The following is a 17,813-nucleotide window of genomic DNA, read 5'->3' as shown; positions in this document are numbered from 1 at the left end:
AGTCACTTCACTTCTCTGTACCTCAATTACCTTATGTGTACAATGGGGATTGAGATTGAGCCCCACATGGGAGAGGGACTGTGCCCAACCCAATTTGCTTGTATCTGCCTCAGTGCTTAGTACAGTGCCTGGCACATAGTGCTTAACAAATACCACAATTATTGTTTATTGAGGCCAGTTCACAGAGAGCACTCAAGCAGTTTTTTTCATGGTATTTATTAAGCACTGGGGTAGATACAAGATAATCAGGTTAGACACAGTCCCTGTCCCACGTGGGGCTCACAGTGTTAATCCCCATTTTACAGATGAGGTAAAGTGTGATCTACTTTATTTTTATGGCCGTTGTTGAGAGAGACTGGCCAAAAGAGAGAAAACACCCACACACCCACACACACACACCCAACTCCCCCCACCCCTGCTCTGCAAATGTTATTTTAGGATGCTTATTGAGGGCAGGGAACATGTTTAACAACTGTGTTGCATTGCACTCTACCAAGGGCTTAGTACAGTGCACTGCACACAGAAAATGCTTAAATACCACTAGTTGATTAAGATGGAGGAGGTAAAAAAAAAAAAACTAGTTATGTTTTAATATGTTAAAAAATTTTACTCTATTTTCAGTCATCCCTGGCATTATTTGGAAATGAGAGGGAAAGAACCAGCCTTTTAAATTTTACTCCTTTATTCTGCCCCTTAACTCATTTTCTTTAAACATATGTCTGAGGTGCTTTCATAATGTAACTGAAGATAGAAAAATTCAAGAAAAAAATAAAGAACTACAGCTAGGGTTGGGGTAATTCCCCCCCCCCCCCCCATCTTATCCCATACCACAGGGCTACGGCAAGGTAAGTGATGCCAAAAAGAGTAAATGTAGCTTTGAAAAAGACCAATATATATTTAGTGTAATATGTTTCTGTGTTGGAAACAATGTCATTTCAAATTTACACAGTGTCAGATTTTGAATTTAGGCAAATGCTGCACACAAAAGTCTTGATTGGGAGAAGCAGTGTGGCCTAGTGGAAAAACGTCGGGCCTAAGAGTCAGGAGGACCTGGATTCTAATCCCAGCTCTGCCACTTGTTTGATGTGAGACCTTGGGCAAGTCACTTAACTCCTCTGTGCCTCAATTACCTCTTCTATAAACTGAGAATTAAGACTGAGCACCTTATGTGGGGCAGGGACTGTGTATCTTGTATTATCTTGTATCTACCCCAGTGCTTAGAACAGTGCCTGGCACATAGTAAGTGCATAACAAATACCATAAATTTTGTGATTATTAGAAAGTGCTTAACAAATACTAGTGGAAAAAAAATGAGTCTTTGGTAAGTAGTAGTGGAATGACCAAATTTCAAAGACACTAACTAAAAATACACCCCTCAGGATGGCATCTGGAGAGTTTCCAGTACTCTATCAGTCTTGGCTACTTGAAGGAGAGCCAAGCCAAGACATATCCATTCCATTTCTAGCTTGGGCAGTGGCTAGCTAGTAGAAGACAATCTGCTACAAGTCAAAATTTACCTGTGCTGGGCAGCAGCAGCATGGGAGAGAGAAGAGCATGGAGATAAAGTTTACTGTGTGGAAGAAAGCAATGGTAAACCACTTCCATATTTTTATCAAGAAAACTCAATGGATACACTGCCAGAACGATTGCAGATTTAGGTGGGGCGATCTGGGAGAGATGTGTCCTTGGAATCACAATGGGTCAGGGGTGACTCGACAGCATAATAATTATAATTGTGGTATTTAAGTGCTTACTATGTGCCAAGCACTGTTCTGAGCCCTAGGGTAGATTCATTCATTCATTCAATCGTATTGAGCACTTACTGTGTGCAGAGCACTGTACTAAGCGCTTGGGAAGTACAAGTTGGCAACGTATAGAGACGGTCTCCCCAACAACGGGCTCACAGTCTTGAAGGGGGAGACAGACAACAAAACAAAACATGTAGACAGGTGTCACAATTGTCAGAACAAATAGAATTATAGCTGGATACAATCAATCAATCGTATTTACTGAGCGCTTACTGTGTGCACTGTGCCAAGCGCTTGGGAAGTACAAGTTGGCAACGTATAGAGACGGTCTCTACCCAACAACGGGCTCACAGTCTTGAAGGGGGAGACAGACAACAAAACGAAACATGTAGACAGGTGTCACAATTGTCAGAACAAATAGAATTATAGCTAGATACAAAGTAATCAGGTTGTCCCACCTGGGACTCCCAATCTTAATCCCCATTTTACAGATGAGGTACCTGAGGCACGGAGAAGTGAAGTGACTGGACCAAGGTCACCCAGCTGACAAGTGACTGAGCTGGGATCGGAACCCACGGCCTTTGACTCCCAAACCCGTGCTCTTTCCACTAGGCCACAACTAAAAACACACTAAAATCCAGTGTCCCAAAGGTGCAGCCCCCGAGCAGGGAGTTAGGACAGGCTTTTACTATTATTATTATTATGACATTTTTAAGCACTTACTATGTGCAAAGCACTGCTCTAAGCGCTGGGGAGCTTACAAGATGATCAGGTTGTCCTCCGGGGGGCTCTGTCTCAATCCCCATTTTACAGATGAGGTAACTGAGGCCCAGAGAAGTGACTTGCCCAAAGTCACACAGCTGACGGCAGAGCTAGGATTTGAACCCACGACCTCTGACTCCAAAGCCCATGCTCTTTCCACTGAGCCCTGCTGCTTCCCGCAGGGTCGTCGGATGGCCATGCCCGTGCCCACAGCACCTAGCCTGTGGTGGACATTGGCCGCCACCCCCCGCCTTACCTCCTTCCCCTCCCCACAGCACCTGTATATATGTTTGTGTGTATTTACTACTCTATTTGTACATATTTATTCTATTTATTTTATTTTGTTAGTATTTATTTTGTTCCGTCTCAGCGTGGCTCAGTGGGAAGAGCCCGGGCTTGGGAGTCAGAGGTCACGGGTTCTAATCCCGGCTCCCCCACATGTCTGCTGTGTGACCTTGGGCAAGTCACTTAACTTCTCTGAGCCTCAGTTACCTCATCTGTAAAATGGGGATTAAGATCGTGAGCCCCACCTGGGACAACCTGATCACCTCCCCAGCGCTTAGAACAGTGCTTTGCACATAGTAAGCGCTTAACAAATACCAAAATTTATTATTATTATTTTATTATTCTAGACTGTGAGCCCACTGGTGGGGAGGGACCGTCTCTACATGTTGCCAACTTGTACTTCCCAAGCGCTTAGTCCAGTAAGCGCTCAATAAATACGATTGAATGAATGAATGAATGAATGAATGAAGGCCTGCCTGCCCTCCGACCCCGCCCTCGTCAGCCTCAGAGGGCGGCGCCACGGCGCAGGCGCGGACGGGGGAGGCGGCGGAGGGGCGGGGTCCGCCGGGCTCCGAGCATGCGCGTTGGCGTCGCCCAGTCCGGCCCGCGGGGAGCGCGAGGCGGCCGGAAGCGGGGCCGTCCGCGCGGCTGAGGGGGCATCGCCTGAGGGGACGAGGACCAGCGCCGCCAAACCCCCGGGACTGGCGGGGGAGGAGGAGGAGGAGGAAGAAGAAGAAGAAAAAGAAGAAGAAGAAGAGGAGGAGGAGGGAACGGCCATCGAGAAACCGTCAGCATGCCCGGCATGGTCCTTTTCGGCCGGCGCTGGGCAATAGCCAGCGACGACCTGGTGTTCCCGGGGGCCTTCGAACTGTTCCTCAGACTGGCCTGGTAAGCGCTGCCCCTGCCCAGGCCGACCTCTCTCACCCGCCCCCACCCCGCTCATACTACTACTACTACTACTAATGGCATTTATTAGGCGCTTACTATGTGCCAAGCACTGTTCTAAACGCTGGGGAGCTAACAGGGACCAATTTTATTTTGTTAGTATGTTTGGTCTCTGTCTCCCCCTTTTAGACTGTGAGCCCACTGTTGGGTAGGGACTGTCTCTATATGTTGCCAATTTGTACTTCCCAAGCGCTTAGTACAGTGCTCTGCACATAGTAAGCGCTCAATAAATACGATTCATGATGATGTGCCCCCCTCCACTTCCCCCCCATCCTCTTCCTCTCACCACAGCTCTTGTATATATTTCTACATATTTATCACACTATTTTATTTGTACACGCTATACTTCCCCCCACCCTCTTCCTCTCACCACAGCTCTTGTATATATTTCTACATATTTATCACACTATTTTATTTGTACATGCTATACTTCCCCCCTACCTTCTTCCTCTCACCACAGCTCTTGTATATATTTCTACATATTTATCACACTATTTTATTTGTACATACTATACTTCCCGCCCACCCTCTTCCTCTCACCACAGCTCTTGTATATACTTCTACATATTTTCACCCGCCCCCACCCCGCTCATACTACTACTACTAATAATGACATTTATTAAGCTCTTACCATGTGCCAAGCACTGTTCTAAACACTGGGGAGCTAACAGGGACCAATGTGCCCCCCTCCACTTCCCCCCATCCTCTTCCTCTCACCACAGCTCTTGTATATATTTCTACATATTTATCACACTATTTTATTTGTACACGCTATACTTCCCCCCTACCCTCTTCCTCTCACCACAGCTCTTGTATATATTTCTACATATTTATCACACTATTTTATTTGTACATACTATACTTCCCGCCCACCCTCTTCCTCTCACCACAGCTCTTGTATATACTTCTACATATTTTCACCCGCCCCCACCCCGCTCATACTACTACTACTAATAATGACATTTATTAAGCTCTTACCATGTGCCAAGCACTGTTCTAAACACTGGGGAGCTAACAGGGACCAATGTGCCCCCCTCCACTTCCCCCCATCCTCTTCCTCTCACCACAGCTCTTGTATATATTTCTACATATTTATCACACTATTTTATTTGTACACGCTATACTTCCCCCCTACCCTCTTCCTCTCACCACAGCTCTTGTATATATTTCTACATATTTATCACACTATTTTATTTGTACATACTATACTTCCCGCCCACCCTCTTCCTCTCACCACAGCTCTTGTATATACTTCTACATATTTTCACCCGCCCCCACCCCGCTCATACTACTACTACTAATAATGACATTTATTAAGCTCTTACCATGTGCCAAGCACTGTTCTAAACACTGGGGAGCTAACAGGGACCAATGTGCCCCCCTCCACTTCCCCCCATCCTCTTCCTCTCACCACAGCTCTTGTATATACTTCTACGTATTCATCACACTATTTTATTTGTACATACTATACTTCCTCCCTACCCTCTTCCTCTCACCACAGCTCTTGTATATATTTCTACATATTTATCACACTATTTTATTTGTACATACTATATTCCCCCCTACCCTCTTCCTCTCACCACAGCTCTTGTATATACTTCTACATATTTTCACCCGCCCCCACCCCGCTCATACTACTACTACTACTAATAATGACATTTATTAAGCTCTTACCATGTGCCAAGCACTGTTCTAAACGCTGGGTAGCTAACAGGGACCAGTGTGTCCCCCCTCCCACTTCCACCCTACCTTCTTCCTCTCACCACAGCTCTTGTATATACTTCTACATATTTATTGCACTATTTTATTTGTACATACTATACTTCCCCCCCTACCCTCTTCCTCTCACCACAGCTCTTGTATATATTTCTACATATTTATCACACTGTTTTATTTGTACATACTATACTTCTCCCCTACCCTCTTCCTCTCGCCACGGCTCTTGTATATACTTCTACATATTTTCACCCGCCCCCACCCCGCTCATACTACTACTACTACTAATAATGGCATTTATTAAGCGCTTACTATGTGCCAAGCACTGTTCTAAACGCTGGGGAGCTAACAGGGACCAATGTGCCCCCCTCCCACTTCCCCCCTACCCTCTTCCTCTCACCACAGCTCTTGTATATATTTCTACATATTTATCACACTATTTTATTTGTACACGCTATACTTCCCCCCACCCTCTTCCTCTCACCACAGCTCTTGTATATATTTCTACATATTTATCACACTATTTTATTTGTACATACTATACTTCCCCCCCTACCCTCTTCCTCTCACCACAGCTCTTGTATATACTTCTACATATTTATCACACTATTTTATTTGTACATACTATATTTCCCCCCTACCCTCTTCCTCTCACCACAGCTCTTGTATATACTTCTACATACTTTAACCCGCCCACACCCTGCTCATACTACTACTAATAATAATAATGACATTTATTAAGCTCTTACCATGTGCCAAGCACTGTTCTAAACGCTGGGGAGCTAACAGGGACCAATGTGCCCCCCGTTCCCCCCTACCCTCTTCCTCTCACCACAGCTCTTGTATATACTTCTACATATTTATCACACTATTTTATTTGTACATACTATACTTCCCCCCTACCCTCTTCCTCTCACCACAGCTCTTGTATATATTTCTACATATTTATCACACTATTTTATTTGTACATACTATACTTTGTCATTGTCTTTGTCCAGAAATGTTCTGGGCATGTTACTCCCCTCCTCAAAAATCTCCAGTGGCTACCAATCAACCTACGCATCAGGCAGAAACTCCTCACCCTGGGCTTCAAGGCTGTCCATCCCCTCGCCCCCTCCTACCTCCCCTCCCCTCCCTTCTCTCCTTCTCCAGCCCACCCCGCACCCTCTGCTCCTCTGTCGCTAACCTCCTCACTGTGCCTTGTTCTCGCCTGTCCTGCCGTCGACCCCCGGTCCACGTCCTCCCCCTGGCCTGGAATGCCCTCCCTCCGCCCATCCGCCAAGCTACCTCTCTTCCTCCCTTCAAGGCCCTATTGAGAGCTCACCTCCTCCAGGAAGCCTTCCCAGACTGAGCCCCTTCCTTCCTCTCCCCCTCGTCCCCCTCACCATCCCCCCTTCTTACCTCCTTCCCTTCCCCACAGCACCTGTGTATATGTTTGTACATATTTATTACTCTATTTATTTATTTGTTTGTGTGTTTTACTTGTACATATCTATTCTATTTATTTTATTTTGTTGGTATGTTTGGTTTTGTTCTCTGTCTCCCCCTTTTAGACTGTGAGCCCACTGTTGGGTAGGCACTGTCTCTATATGTTGCCAATTTGTACTTCCCAAGCGCTTAGTACAGTGCTCTGCACATAGTAAGCACTCAATAAATGCGATTGATGATGATGATGATTTATTTTACTTGCACATATCTATTCTATTTATTTTGTTAGTATGTTTGGTTTTGTTCTCTGTCTCCCCCTTTTAGACTGTGAGCCCACTGTTGGGTAGGGACTGTCTCTATATGTTGCCAACTTGTACTTCCCAAGCGCTTAGTACAGTGCTCTGCACACAGTAAGCACTCAATAAATACGATTAATGATGGTGATACTTCCCCCCACCCTCTTCCTCTCACCACAGCTCTTGTATATGTTTCTACATATTTATCACACTATTTTATTTGTACGTACTATACTTCCCCCCTACCCTCTTCCTCTCACCACAGCTCTTGTATATATTTCTACATATTTATCACACTATTTTATTTGTACATACTATACTTCCCCCCACCCTCTTCCTCTCACCACAGCTCTTGTATATACTTCTACGTATTTATCACACTATTTTATTTGTACATATTATACTTCCCCCCTACCCTCTTCCTCTCACCACAGCTCTTGTATATACTTCTACGTATTTATCACACTATTTTATTTGTACGTACTATACTTCCCCCCACCCTCTTCCTCTCACCACAGCTCTTGTATATACTTCTACATATTTTCACCCTCCCCCACCCCACTCATAATACTACTACTAATAATAATGACATTTATTAAGCTCTTACTATGTGCCAAGCACTGTTCTAAATGCTGGGGAGCTAACAGGGACCAATGTGTCCCCCCTCCCACTTCCCCCCTACCCTCTTCCCCTCACCACAGCTCTTGTATATACTTCTACATATTTTTCACACTATTTTATTTGTACATACTATACTTCCCCCCTACCCTCTTACTCTCACCACAGCTCTTGTATATATTTCTACATATTTATCACACTATTTTATTTGCACATACTATATTTTCCCCCTACCCTCTTCCTCTCACCACAGCTCTTGTATATACTTCTGCATATTTTCACCCGCCCCCACCCCGCTCATACTACTACTACTAATAATAATGGCATTTATTAAGCACTTACTATGTGCCAAGCACTGTTCTAGACGCTGGGGAGCTAACAGGGACCAATGTGCCCCCCTCCACTTCCCCCCATCCTCTTCCTCTCACCACAGCTCTTGTATATACTTCTACATATTTATCACACTATTTTATTTGTACACGCTATACTTCCCCCTTACCCACTTCCTCTCACCACAGCTCTTGTATATATTTCTACATATTTATCACACTATTTGTACATTCTGTACTTCCCCCCACCCTCTTCCTCTCACCACAGCTCTTGTATATACTTCTACATATTTATCACACTGTTTTATTTGTACATACTATACTTCCCCCCTACCCTCTTCCTCTCACCACAACTCTTGTATATATTTCTACATATTTATCACACTATTTTATTTGTACATACTATACTTCCTCCCTACCCTCTTCCTCTCACCACAGCTCTTGTATATATTTCTGCATATTTATCACACTATTTTATTTGTACATACTATACTTCCCCCTACCCTCTTCCTCTCACCACAGCTCTTGTATATATTTCTACGTATTTATCACACTGTTTTATTTGTACATACTATATTTTATTAATGATGTACTGTTGGGTAGGGACTGTCTCTATATGTTGCCAACTTGTCCTTAGTACAGTGCTGTGCACACAGTAAGCGCTCAATAAATACGATTGATTGATTGATGTGTATATAGCTATAATTCTATTTATTCTAATAGTATTGAAGCCTGCCGTTTTGTTTTGTTGTCTGTCTCCCCCTTCTAGACTGTGAGTGAGCCCGTTGTTGGGTAGGGACCATCTCTATATGTTGACGATTTGTATTTCCCAAGCGCTTAATACAGTGCTCTGCACACAGTAAGCGCTCAATAAATACGATTGAATGAATGTGTATATAGCTATAATTCTATTTGTTCTAATAGTATTGAAGCCTGTCTGTTTTGTTTTTTGTTGTCTGTCTCCCCCTTCTAGACTGTGAGCCCGTTGTTGGGTAGGGACCATCTCTATATGCTGACGATTTGTATTTCCCAAGCGCTTAGTACAGTGCTTTGCACACAGTAAGCGCTCAATAAATACGATTGAATGAATGAATGAAAGGGTGATCAAGTTGTCCCACGGGGGCTCACAGCCTCAATCCCCATTTTACAGATGAGGGAACTGAGGCCCAGAGAAGTGAAGTGACTTGCCCAAAGTCACGCAGCTGACAGTTGGCGGAGTCGGGATTTGAACCCATGACCTCCGACTCCAAAGCTCTTCCCTCTCCGGTCCTTACTCCCTGCAGGGTCGAGGGAGTTGGGGGAGAGTCAGGCTAGTTTCTCCCCTGCCGAAATGACAGCCGAAAGGGAGATCCTGCAGCCCTAGGCCTTGGCTCAGGCCACGGGTAGGACAGGGGCTGGACAGGTGTGCTAGATTGCGACTTTAGAGAACGCCACAGGTGTTTCACGTGATGGGGTAGCCACCATCGCCACTAACGGGCAAGCGAGGAGCGGAAAGTGATTGCCAAAGGAATGGCTTCAGGTGCAGCCCCATTGGGCTGCCCTTAGGAAAGCCTAAGGAAGTCGGTTATTGCTTTTTCCCCCATCCATGTCAGCACTGACTGTAAACCCCAAAGCTGTCGGTTCAAACTACCTGTTATCAGCCTTCCTTCTCTCCCCCCCCGCCCCCACCACTGTTTCCTCCAAATTTGTTTTGATTTTCATCCCTAAATATTTGTCCACACCAGCTACCAAGTTGAATTGGGTGGTTTCCGACTGCCTGGATTTCATTGCCAGTTGAAGTCCTTTGTGGTATAGTGACCAGTGTGACCCTTTGAATAATTATGATGGTATCTGTTAAGTGCTTACTAAGCCCCGGGTTAGATACAAAGTAATCACGTGTGGAGCTCAGTCTTAATCCCCATTTTACAGATGAGGTCACTGAGGCCCAGTGAAGTGACTTGCGCAAATCACCCAGCTGACAAACGGTGGAGCGGGGATTAGAACCCATGACCTCTGACTCCCAACCCCGGGCTCTTGCCATTTGGACTATTCTATCCAAATGCATTTGTGTTTAGCTCTATTAAACAGGCAGTGACTCAAACCAGAAACTCTGTATGTTCAAAAGCAAAATATCCACCGCCTCCTGACAGTAATAATATGTCTGGTATTAGTGATATATATGATTAGTCAAGTTATAGCAGACATACTTCAGCTTAATTAGCACTTTACCTGTAATCTAATGAGACTGAAAGAGTTGAGGACTACTTCTCTGCCTTTGAAGGCATCACATAAATTGTAAATTTCTCTTGATCAGATGAAAAACAAACATTTTAAGACTAACAGAAAAATGCCATTTAATAGATCAGATTTATTCCACGGACAGAGAAGGCTCCACTTCAGAATTGAGTTTCCTCATTAAAAAATAAAGAGTTTTTAATTAAAGTTGCTTAAAATTGTAAAACATGAGACACCATCTATGTAAGCAGTTCTTACTTCCTGGAGGTAGAATATGTCTAATTTGAGAATATGTTGAGTTATTTCTATTTTTTTACTTTCCCTCTGGAAAACATCTTGATTTGCAGAAACTGGAGTTAGGGTTGGCATTATGTGTGAGCAAATTGTAGGTCCTTTTGCTTTAAAGCTTCAGGATATCCAAGTCCTAGAGGAAAGAGCCCAGGCCTGAGAGTCAGAGGACCTGGGTTCTAATTCCAGCCCTGCCACTTGTCTGCTTTGTGACCTTAGGCAAGTCACTTCACTTCTCTGTGCCTCAGTTCCCTCATCTGCAAAATGAGGATCTCCTATTTAGACTTTGAGCCCCATGTGGGACCTGATAATCTTGTATCTACCCCAGCGCTTAGTACAGTGCTTGGCACATAGTAAGTACTTAGAAAATAGTATTATCATTATTTTATAATTTTCCTTAGAACTGCTTTTAGCATCTGTCCACTTGTTCTTATATGATTCAGTGTGATTCTATGTGTTAGTTTCTGTGTATTTCAAGTGATTCTTTAAAAATATTGTACAGGTTTAATGTTCTATATTCAAACCTAGTTTTCAAAACTTCCCTGAGGTCCTATTTTTTCTATTGGTTTAATTTTATGATAATTTTACACAGTGGCTTCAGTTGCAGAGTATGTTGTGTTATTTAAATTATCTCTGTGTTCATCTATTAATATTCATTCTTTTAGCATGGTTAAGAATTTTGCGTTTATTGAAGGACCACATTCTTCAGAGGTGGTTCTCCTTTCATTCCCAGTCTTGTTATCTTCATTGCTTCACAACGGATTATGAAATTCCAGATTCTCATTCTAAATGTGGCTAGGAGTAGGTTATTTCCCCATCCTTTTTTCGTTCTTATGTATTGCATTTATTATTGCCCTATATTTCCTGCCGTCTTTTTCATTGCTTCAGAAAATGCAAAAGCTTTGCAATATGGAAATAATTATATCTCTTGGCCTATTGATTCAACTCCTGAATGTTGCCTTTTCGTGGTCTAAACTAACCAGATATGTGACAGGGCATGTTTGAAACCTGTCAGAACTCTTATCTAAGTAATTATCTTCAGAAATCTTTAGAACAGTTTCATGTGTTTATAATAAACTGTTTTAAAAAATTTGTAAACGAGTGCTTATTACATACTGAACATTGTAGTAGGCACTTGTAGGCCAGATTGAAAAAGTATAACACAGGGTCGCTCCACAGGAATTTACATGTGGGGGCAGACAAGCATACAAACTAACCATATACACCGTAATGAAAATAATTTGAGACTAGATAATAAACACTTGTGAGTAAAGTAAACCAATCCTCCAGCCTCTCCTTAGTCCAATCTAAGCTGTTCAGTGTGCTGGAAGATCAATCATCTTTACGGAAAAGTCGCTCGGTCCATATCTGCCCTCTTTACAGAAACTTACACTGGTTTCTTGTGCAGCTCCGCACCAAACAAAAACTCCCAGTCTGCATCAGAAGTGTCTGTCAACTCACTCCACCTTCTTTATCTGCTCTTTTCACCTGCTGTTCCCCAAATTGTGCTCTTCAATCATCCCAAACCAACCTTCCATCCCCATGCTCACTCTGTTCCCCTGGCTTGGGCCTCCTCCCTCTCCCCCGTCCCCAAATCCAACAGACCCCAGCTCTCCCCACATTCGAAGCCCTTCTGAAATCCTAGTCCTCTAACCAACCTTCCTCGAATAATTTCCCAGCACCCTAATCAGCCAACTTTAACCCAGATGAATACATTTTTTATCCATCCTTAGTACTCATAATATGTTTATTCATTTGTTTATTTTGACCAGGCTAGTAAATATTCTGATGTTTGTCTCCCCCTTAATGTTTAAGCTCATTGTGGGTAGGGAACATACCATTTCTTCTGTACTTCCCAAGAACTGAGTATAGTGCACTACAGCAAGTAACTTAGTGCTTAGTAAACACTGCCTCTGCTTATATTATTATTCCCATCGAATGTTAATTGTTAACATCTCTCGATGATGTCATCGCCTGCTTATTTTACTGCCATCACATGTTGATTGTTAACTGCTCTTTGTGATGTCATCATCTGCTTATTTTTTGCCATCACATATTGTTATCTGCTCTCTGTGATATCATCTGCTTATTTTGTTATTGCCATAGCATATTAATTAACTACCCTTTGTGATGTCATCACCTACTTATTTTATTATTGCTACTGCATTTTAATTGTTAACCTCCCACTGTGCTGTCATTTACCTTGCTGACCTCACCATGAACTATCAATTCCCCTGCTCCCAACAGCCCTTCCCATTCCTCACCTTCCCCTCGGCCACCCAGCTCTTTCCCTCTCTTTCCCCCACCCCTCCCCTTTACCCCCTCCACAGGATCCCTCTGTACCAACACCAACTCTCAACTCCTCCCTTCCAGCCCCCTCTCTCCCCTCCTCCCCACCCCACCCCATCCCAGTTCTCCTTTCTCATAGCCACCCCTCTTCCCCCTCTCCCTGCCCAGGCCCCCGCCAACCCATCCCAATCCAAACTCTCCCCACCCTTCGCACCCTTCCCCCTCCCTCCCCTCCCATCACAGTTGCTGCCAAGTGCAGCCTTTGGAACCACTGCTCCATTATAGGTAAACTCCCTTTCATCCTGGACCTATTCCTTTCCAGCTCTCTGCTCCTCCTCACCCTAACTGAAACATGACTCTCTGCGGATGACATGGTATCTTCTGCTGCTCTCTCTAGTGGAGGCCTCGTCTTCTCCCACTCCCCCAGACTCACCGGAGAAGGAGGAGGTGTCGGTTTCCTTCTCGCTCCCCAGTGTCGCTTTCGCACCATCCCTCCACCCCCTTCCCTTTCCCTCCCCTCCTTTGAAGCCCACATTATTTGCCTCTACCACCCCCTCCAGATTCTTGTAGCTGTCATCTACCCACCCGCCACCTGCCCCACCTCCAACTTCTTTAACGATTTAGACTCCTTTCTCACCTTCCTTCTCTGCTCTACCCTGCCCACTCTGATCCTCAGAGACTTCAACATCCACATGGATGTCCCCGGTGACTCCTCTGCCGCCCGCCTTCTATATCTCCTTGACACTGCCAACCTCCTGCACCACCCCACCTCGCCCACTCACCAACTTGGTCACACCCTCGACCTCATCATCTCCTACCACTGCACAATCTTCACCCTCACCATCTCTGAAATCCCTCTCTGATCATAACCTTCTCACCTGCCTCCTCAGTCACACTCCTCTCCCATGTAAATCTATATTACTACCTCACAGAAACCTCCGCTCTCTTGACCGCATCCATCTTTCTGAGCGCCTTACACCCCACCTCACCTCCCTTTCCTCTCTACCAGATTACTGCTGTCAACTCTACTCTCTCTACTCAGCTCAACTTGCTCGCTCCCCTTTCCCTTCGCTGCTCTCATACCACTAACCCACAGTTCTGGATCACTACCACTGTTTGCCTCCTTCGCTCTTATGCTCGAGCTGCCGAACGCTGCTGGCGAAAGTCTAACACCAAGCCAAACTTGTTCACTTCAAGTTTATCCTTTCCGGCCTTAACTCTGCCCTCTCCTCTGCCAGGCAAAACTATTTCTCCTCCCTTATTGACACCCATGCCCATCATCCCCATCAGCTCTTCCATACATTTAACTCCCTTCTCAGGCCCCCTGTTCCTCCCCCTCCTCCATCCCTCACCCCCAACGATCTGGCCTCCTACTTCATTAGTATAATTAACTCCATCACGTCTGAGCTCCCCAAAATCACTCCTCCCCCTTCTCCAACCCCCTTGCTCTCAACCCTCTCCGCTACTCTCCCATCCTTCCCAGCAGTATCTTCAGATGAGATCTCCTCCCTCCTCTCAAGTGCTACTCCAGCCACCTGTGCTTCTGACCCCATTCCCTCTCATCTTATGAAATCTCTTGCCCCTTCCCTCCTCCCCTCCTTAACTTCCGTCTTCAACCGTTCTCTCTCCACTGTTTCCTTCCTTTCTGCCTTCAAACATGCCCACGTCTCCCCCATCCTAAAAAAACCCTCTCTTGACTCCACCTCCCCTTCTAGTTATCACCCTATCTCCCTCCTTCCATTCCTTTCCAAACACCTTGAATGAGTCATCTACACCTGCTGCCTCAAATTCCTCAATGCCAACTCTCTCCTCAACCCCCTCCAATCTGGCTTCCGTCCCCTACATTCCACGGAAACTGCCCTCTCAAAGGTCACCAATGACCTCCTTCTTGCCAAATCCAATGACTCCTTCTCGCCAAATCCAATGACTCCTTCTCGCCAAATCCAATGACTCCTTCTCTATCCTAATCCTCCTCGACCTCTCAGCTGCCTTCGACACTGTGGACCACCCCTTTCTCCTCAACACGCTATCCAGCCTTGCCTTCACAGACTCCGTCCTCTCCTAGTTCTCCTCTTATCTCTCCAGCCGTTCATTCTCAGTCTTCTTTGCGGGCTCCTCCTCCCCCTCCCATCCCCTTGCTATAGGGGTTCCTCAAGAGTCAGTTCTTGGTCCCCTTCTGTTCTCTATCTACACTCACTCCCTTGGTGAACTCATTCGCTCCCACGGCTTCAACTATCATCTCTATGCTGATGACACCCAAATCTGCATCTCTGCCCCTGCTCTCTCTCCCTCCCTTCAGGACATCTCCATCTGGATGTCTGCCCGCCATCTAAAACTCAGTATGTCCAAGACTGAACTCCTTATCTTCCCTGCCAAACCCTGCCCTCTCCCTGGCTTTTCCGTCACTGTAGATGACACTACCATCCTTCCCGTCTCACAAGCCCGCAACCTTGGTGTCATCCTCAACTCCACTCTCTCGTTAACCGCTCACATCCAATCTGTCACCAAAACCTACCGGTCACACCTCCGCAACATCGCCAAGATCTGCCCTTTCCTCTCCATCCCAACCGCTACCTTGCTGGTTCAATCTCTCATCCTATCTCGACTGGATTACTGCATTAGCCTCCTCTCTAATCACCCATCCTCCTGTCTCTCCCCACTTCAATCCATACTTCACGCCGCTGCCCGGATTGTCTTTGTCCAGAAACGCTCTGGGCATGTGACTCCCTTCCTCAAAAATCTCCAGTGGCTGCCTGTCAACCTATGCATCAAGCAAAAACTTCTCACTCTGTTTCAAGGCTGTCCATCACCTCACCCCCTCCTACCTCACCTCCCTTCTCTCCTTCTACAGCCCGGCCCACACCCTCCGCTCCTCTGCTGCTAACCTCCTCACCGTACCTCGTTCTCGCCTGTCCCGCCGTCGACCCCCGGCCCGCGTCCTCCCCCTGGCCTGGAATGCCCTCACTCTGCACATCCGCCAAGCTAGCTCTCTTCCTCTCTTCCAAGCCCTACTGAGAGCTCACCTCCTCCAGAAGGCCTTCCCAGACTTAGCCCCCTTTTTCCTCTCCTCCTCCCCATCTCCCCTACCCTATCTCCTTCCCCTCCCCACAGCACCTGTATATATATTTGTACAGATTTATTACTCTATTTTACTTGCACATATTTACTGTTCTATTTATTTTGTTAATGATGTGCAACTAGCTTTATTTCTGTTTATTCTGATGACTTGACACCTGTCTACATGTTTTGTTTTGTTGTCTGTCTCCCCCTTCTAGACTGTGAGCCTGTTGTGAGTAGGGACCGTCTCTATATGTTGCCAACTTGTACTTCCCAAGCACTTAGTACAGTGGTCTGCACACAGTAAGCGCTCAATATATATGGTTGAATGAATGAACTGATAACTCCATATGGAAAGTCGAGTGCTAAAATGACTGAGGAAAGGACTTACTCTGGTGTGAGACTTCATCAGGAAATGCCTCACTAAGGATGTGGTTTTTTAGGAGGACTGTAAAGGACAGAAGGGATGAGAACCCATCTCCCCATTCATTCATTCAATCGTATTTATTGAGTGCTTACTGTGTGCAGAGCACTGTACTAAGCTCTTGGGAAGTACAAGTTGGCAACATATAGAGACGGTTCCTACCCAACAGCGGGCTCACAGTCTAGGCTCCCCATCAAACCCTGTCCTCCCCCTGACTTTCCCAGTAATGTAGGCAGCACCACCATCCTCCCTGTCTCACAAGCCTGTAACCTGGGCATTATTCTAGACTCATCTCACTTGTTCCACCCTCATATTCAATCTGTGACCAAATCTTGTTGGTTCTACCTTCGCAGCATTGCTAAAATCCACCCCTTCCTCTTCACCCATACTGCTACCATATTAATCCAAGCCCCTATCCTATTCCGCCTTGACTGCTGACCTTCCTACCTCCTGTTTCTCTCCGCTGCAGTCCATATTTCACTCAGTTGCCCGGATCATTTTTCTAAAAATATGTTCAGTCCATGTTTCCCCATTCCCCAAGAGCCTCAAGTGGTTGCCCATCTGCCTTCACATCAAACTGAAATTCCTTACCATTAGCTTCAAAGCACTCAGTCCCCTTGCCCGCTTCTATCCTACCTTGTTGATTTCCTCCCACAACCCAGCACTCTCACTTCACTCCTCTGATGCCAACCTACTCACCTTATCTCAGTCTCATCTTTGTCACTGCTGACCCTGCACCCATATCCTGCCTCTTGGCTGACAGTCACTCGTTCAGTCTTCAAAGGCTTATTAAAATCACAATTCCTCTGAGGCTTCCCTGACTAAGCCTTTATTTCCTTCAAGCTCCCTCCTTTCTGCATTACCCTTGCACTTGGATTTTTACCATTAATTCACCCCACCATCAGCTCCACAGCACTTATGTATATACCTGTAATTTATTTTAATGTCTGTCCCCTCCTCTAGTCTATAACCTCCTTGTAGGCAGGGAGTATATCTAACAAATCTGTTATATTGTACTCTCTCAAACCCTTAGTATAGTCCAGTGCACACAATAGGCACTCAGTAAGTAGTTTGGTATATTGGAGGGAAGAAGGTGTTTCAGGTAGGGAGAATTGTTAATGGAAGAGCAAAGCATGGTCGGAAAATTTGCATGGGAGGAATGAAAAGCAAGAGCTGGGATTCAGCAGGAGAGAAAGAGGTTAGAGGGAGCCAGTTGATGGGGAGTTATAAAGCTTATGATCAGGAAGTTTTGTTTTATGCAAGGGGCAATGGGGAGCCCTTGAGCCATTGGGTAGATTTTTGAGGGAAATGATGTTCTTGGACTGGCATTTTTAGCAAGATGATTCTTTCCACTGAATGTAAGATGAACTAAAGAGGGGAGAGGCTAGTGGCAGAAGACCAGAAAGTCTAGATG

The 17,813-nt window shown here is 45.4% G+C and overlaps 1 protein-coding gene across 2 annotated transcripts in view; it reads left to right on the top strand.

Annotated features, from left to right (window-relative positions):
* Window positions 1-3,492: 3,492 nt before the first annotated feature.
* DAGLB (diacylglycerol lipase beta) overlaps window positions 3,493-17,813 on the top strand; it is a 49,235-nt gene continuing 34,914 nt past the window's right edge. The window contains exon 1 of one of the 2 annotated variants that reach the window (XM_038763652.1): window positions 3,493-3,683. In XM_038763652.1, coding sequence (XP_038619580.1) covers window positions 3,589-3,683 — 95 coding nt within the window. In that variant the 5' untranslated portion in view covers window positions 3,493-3,588. The remainder of the gene's footprint in view (window positions 3,684-17,813) is intronic. The other variant, XM_038763651.1, reaches the window with a different exon arrangement.

This window comes from Tachyglossus aculeatus, chromosome 21 (assembly GCF_015852505.1).
Source record: "Tachyglossus aculeatus isolate mTacAcu1 chromosome 21, mTacAcu1.pri, whole genome shotgun sequence".
Taxonomy (NCBI): Eukaryota; Metazoa; Chordata; class Mammalia; order Monotremata; family Tachyglossidae; genus Tachyglossus; species Tachyglossus aculeatus.
The sequence above is the reverse complement of the archived record's forward strand: the minus strand, read 5'-3'. Positions and strand labels throughout refer to the sequence as shown.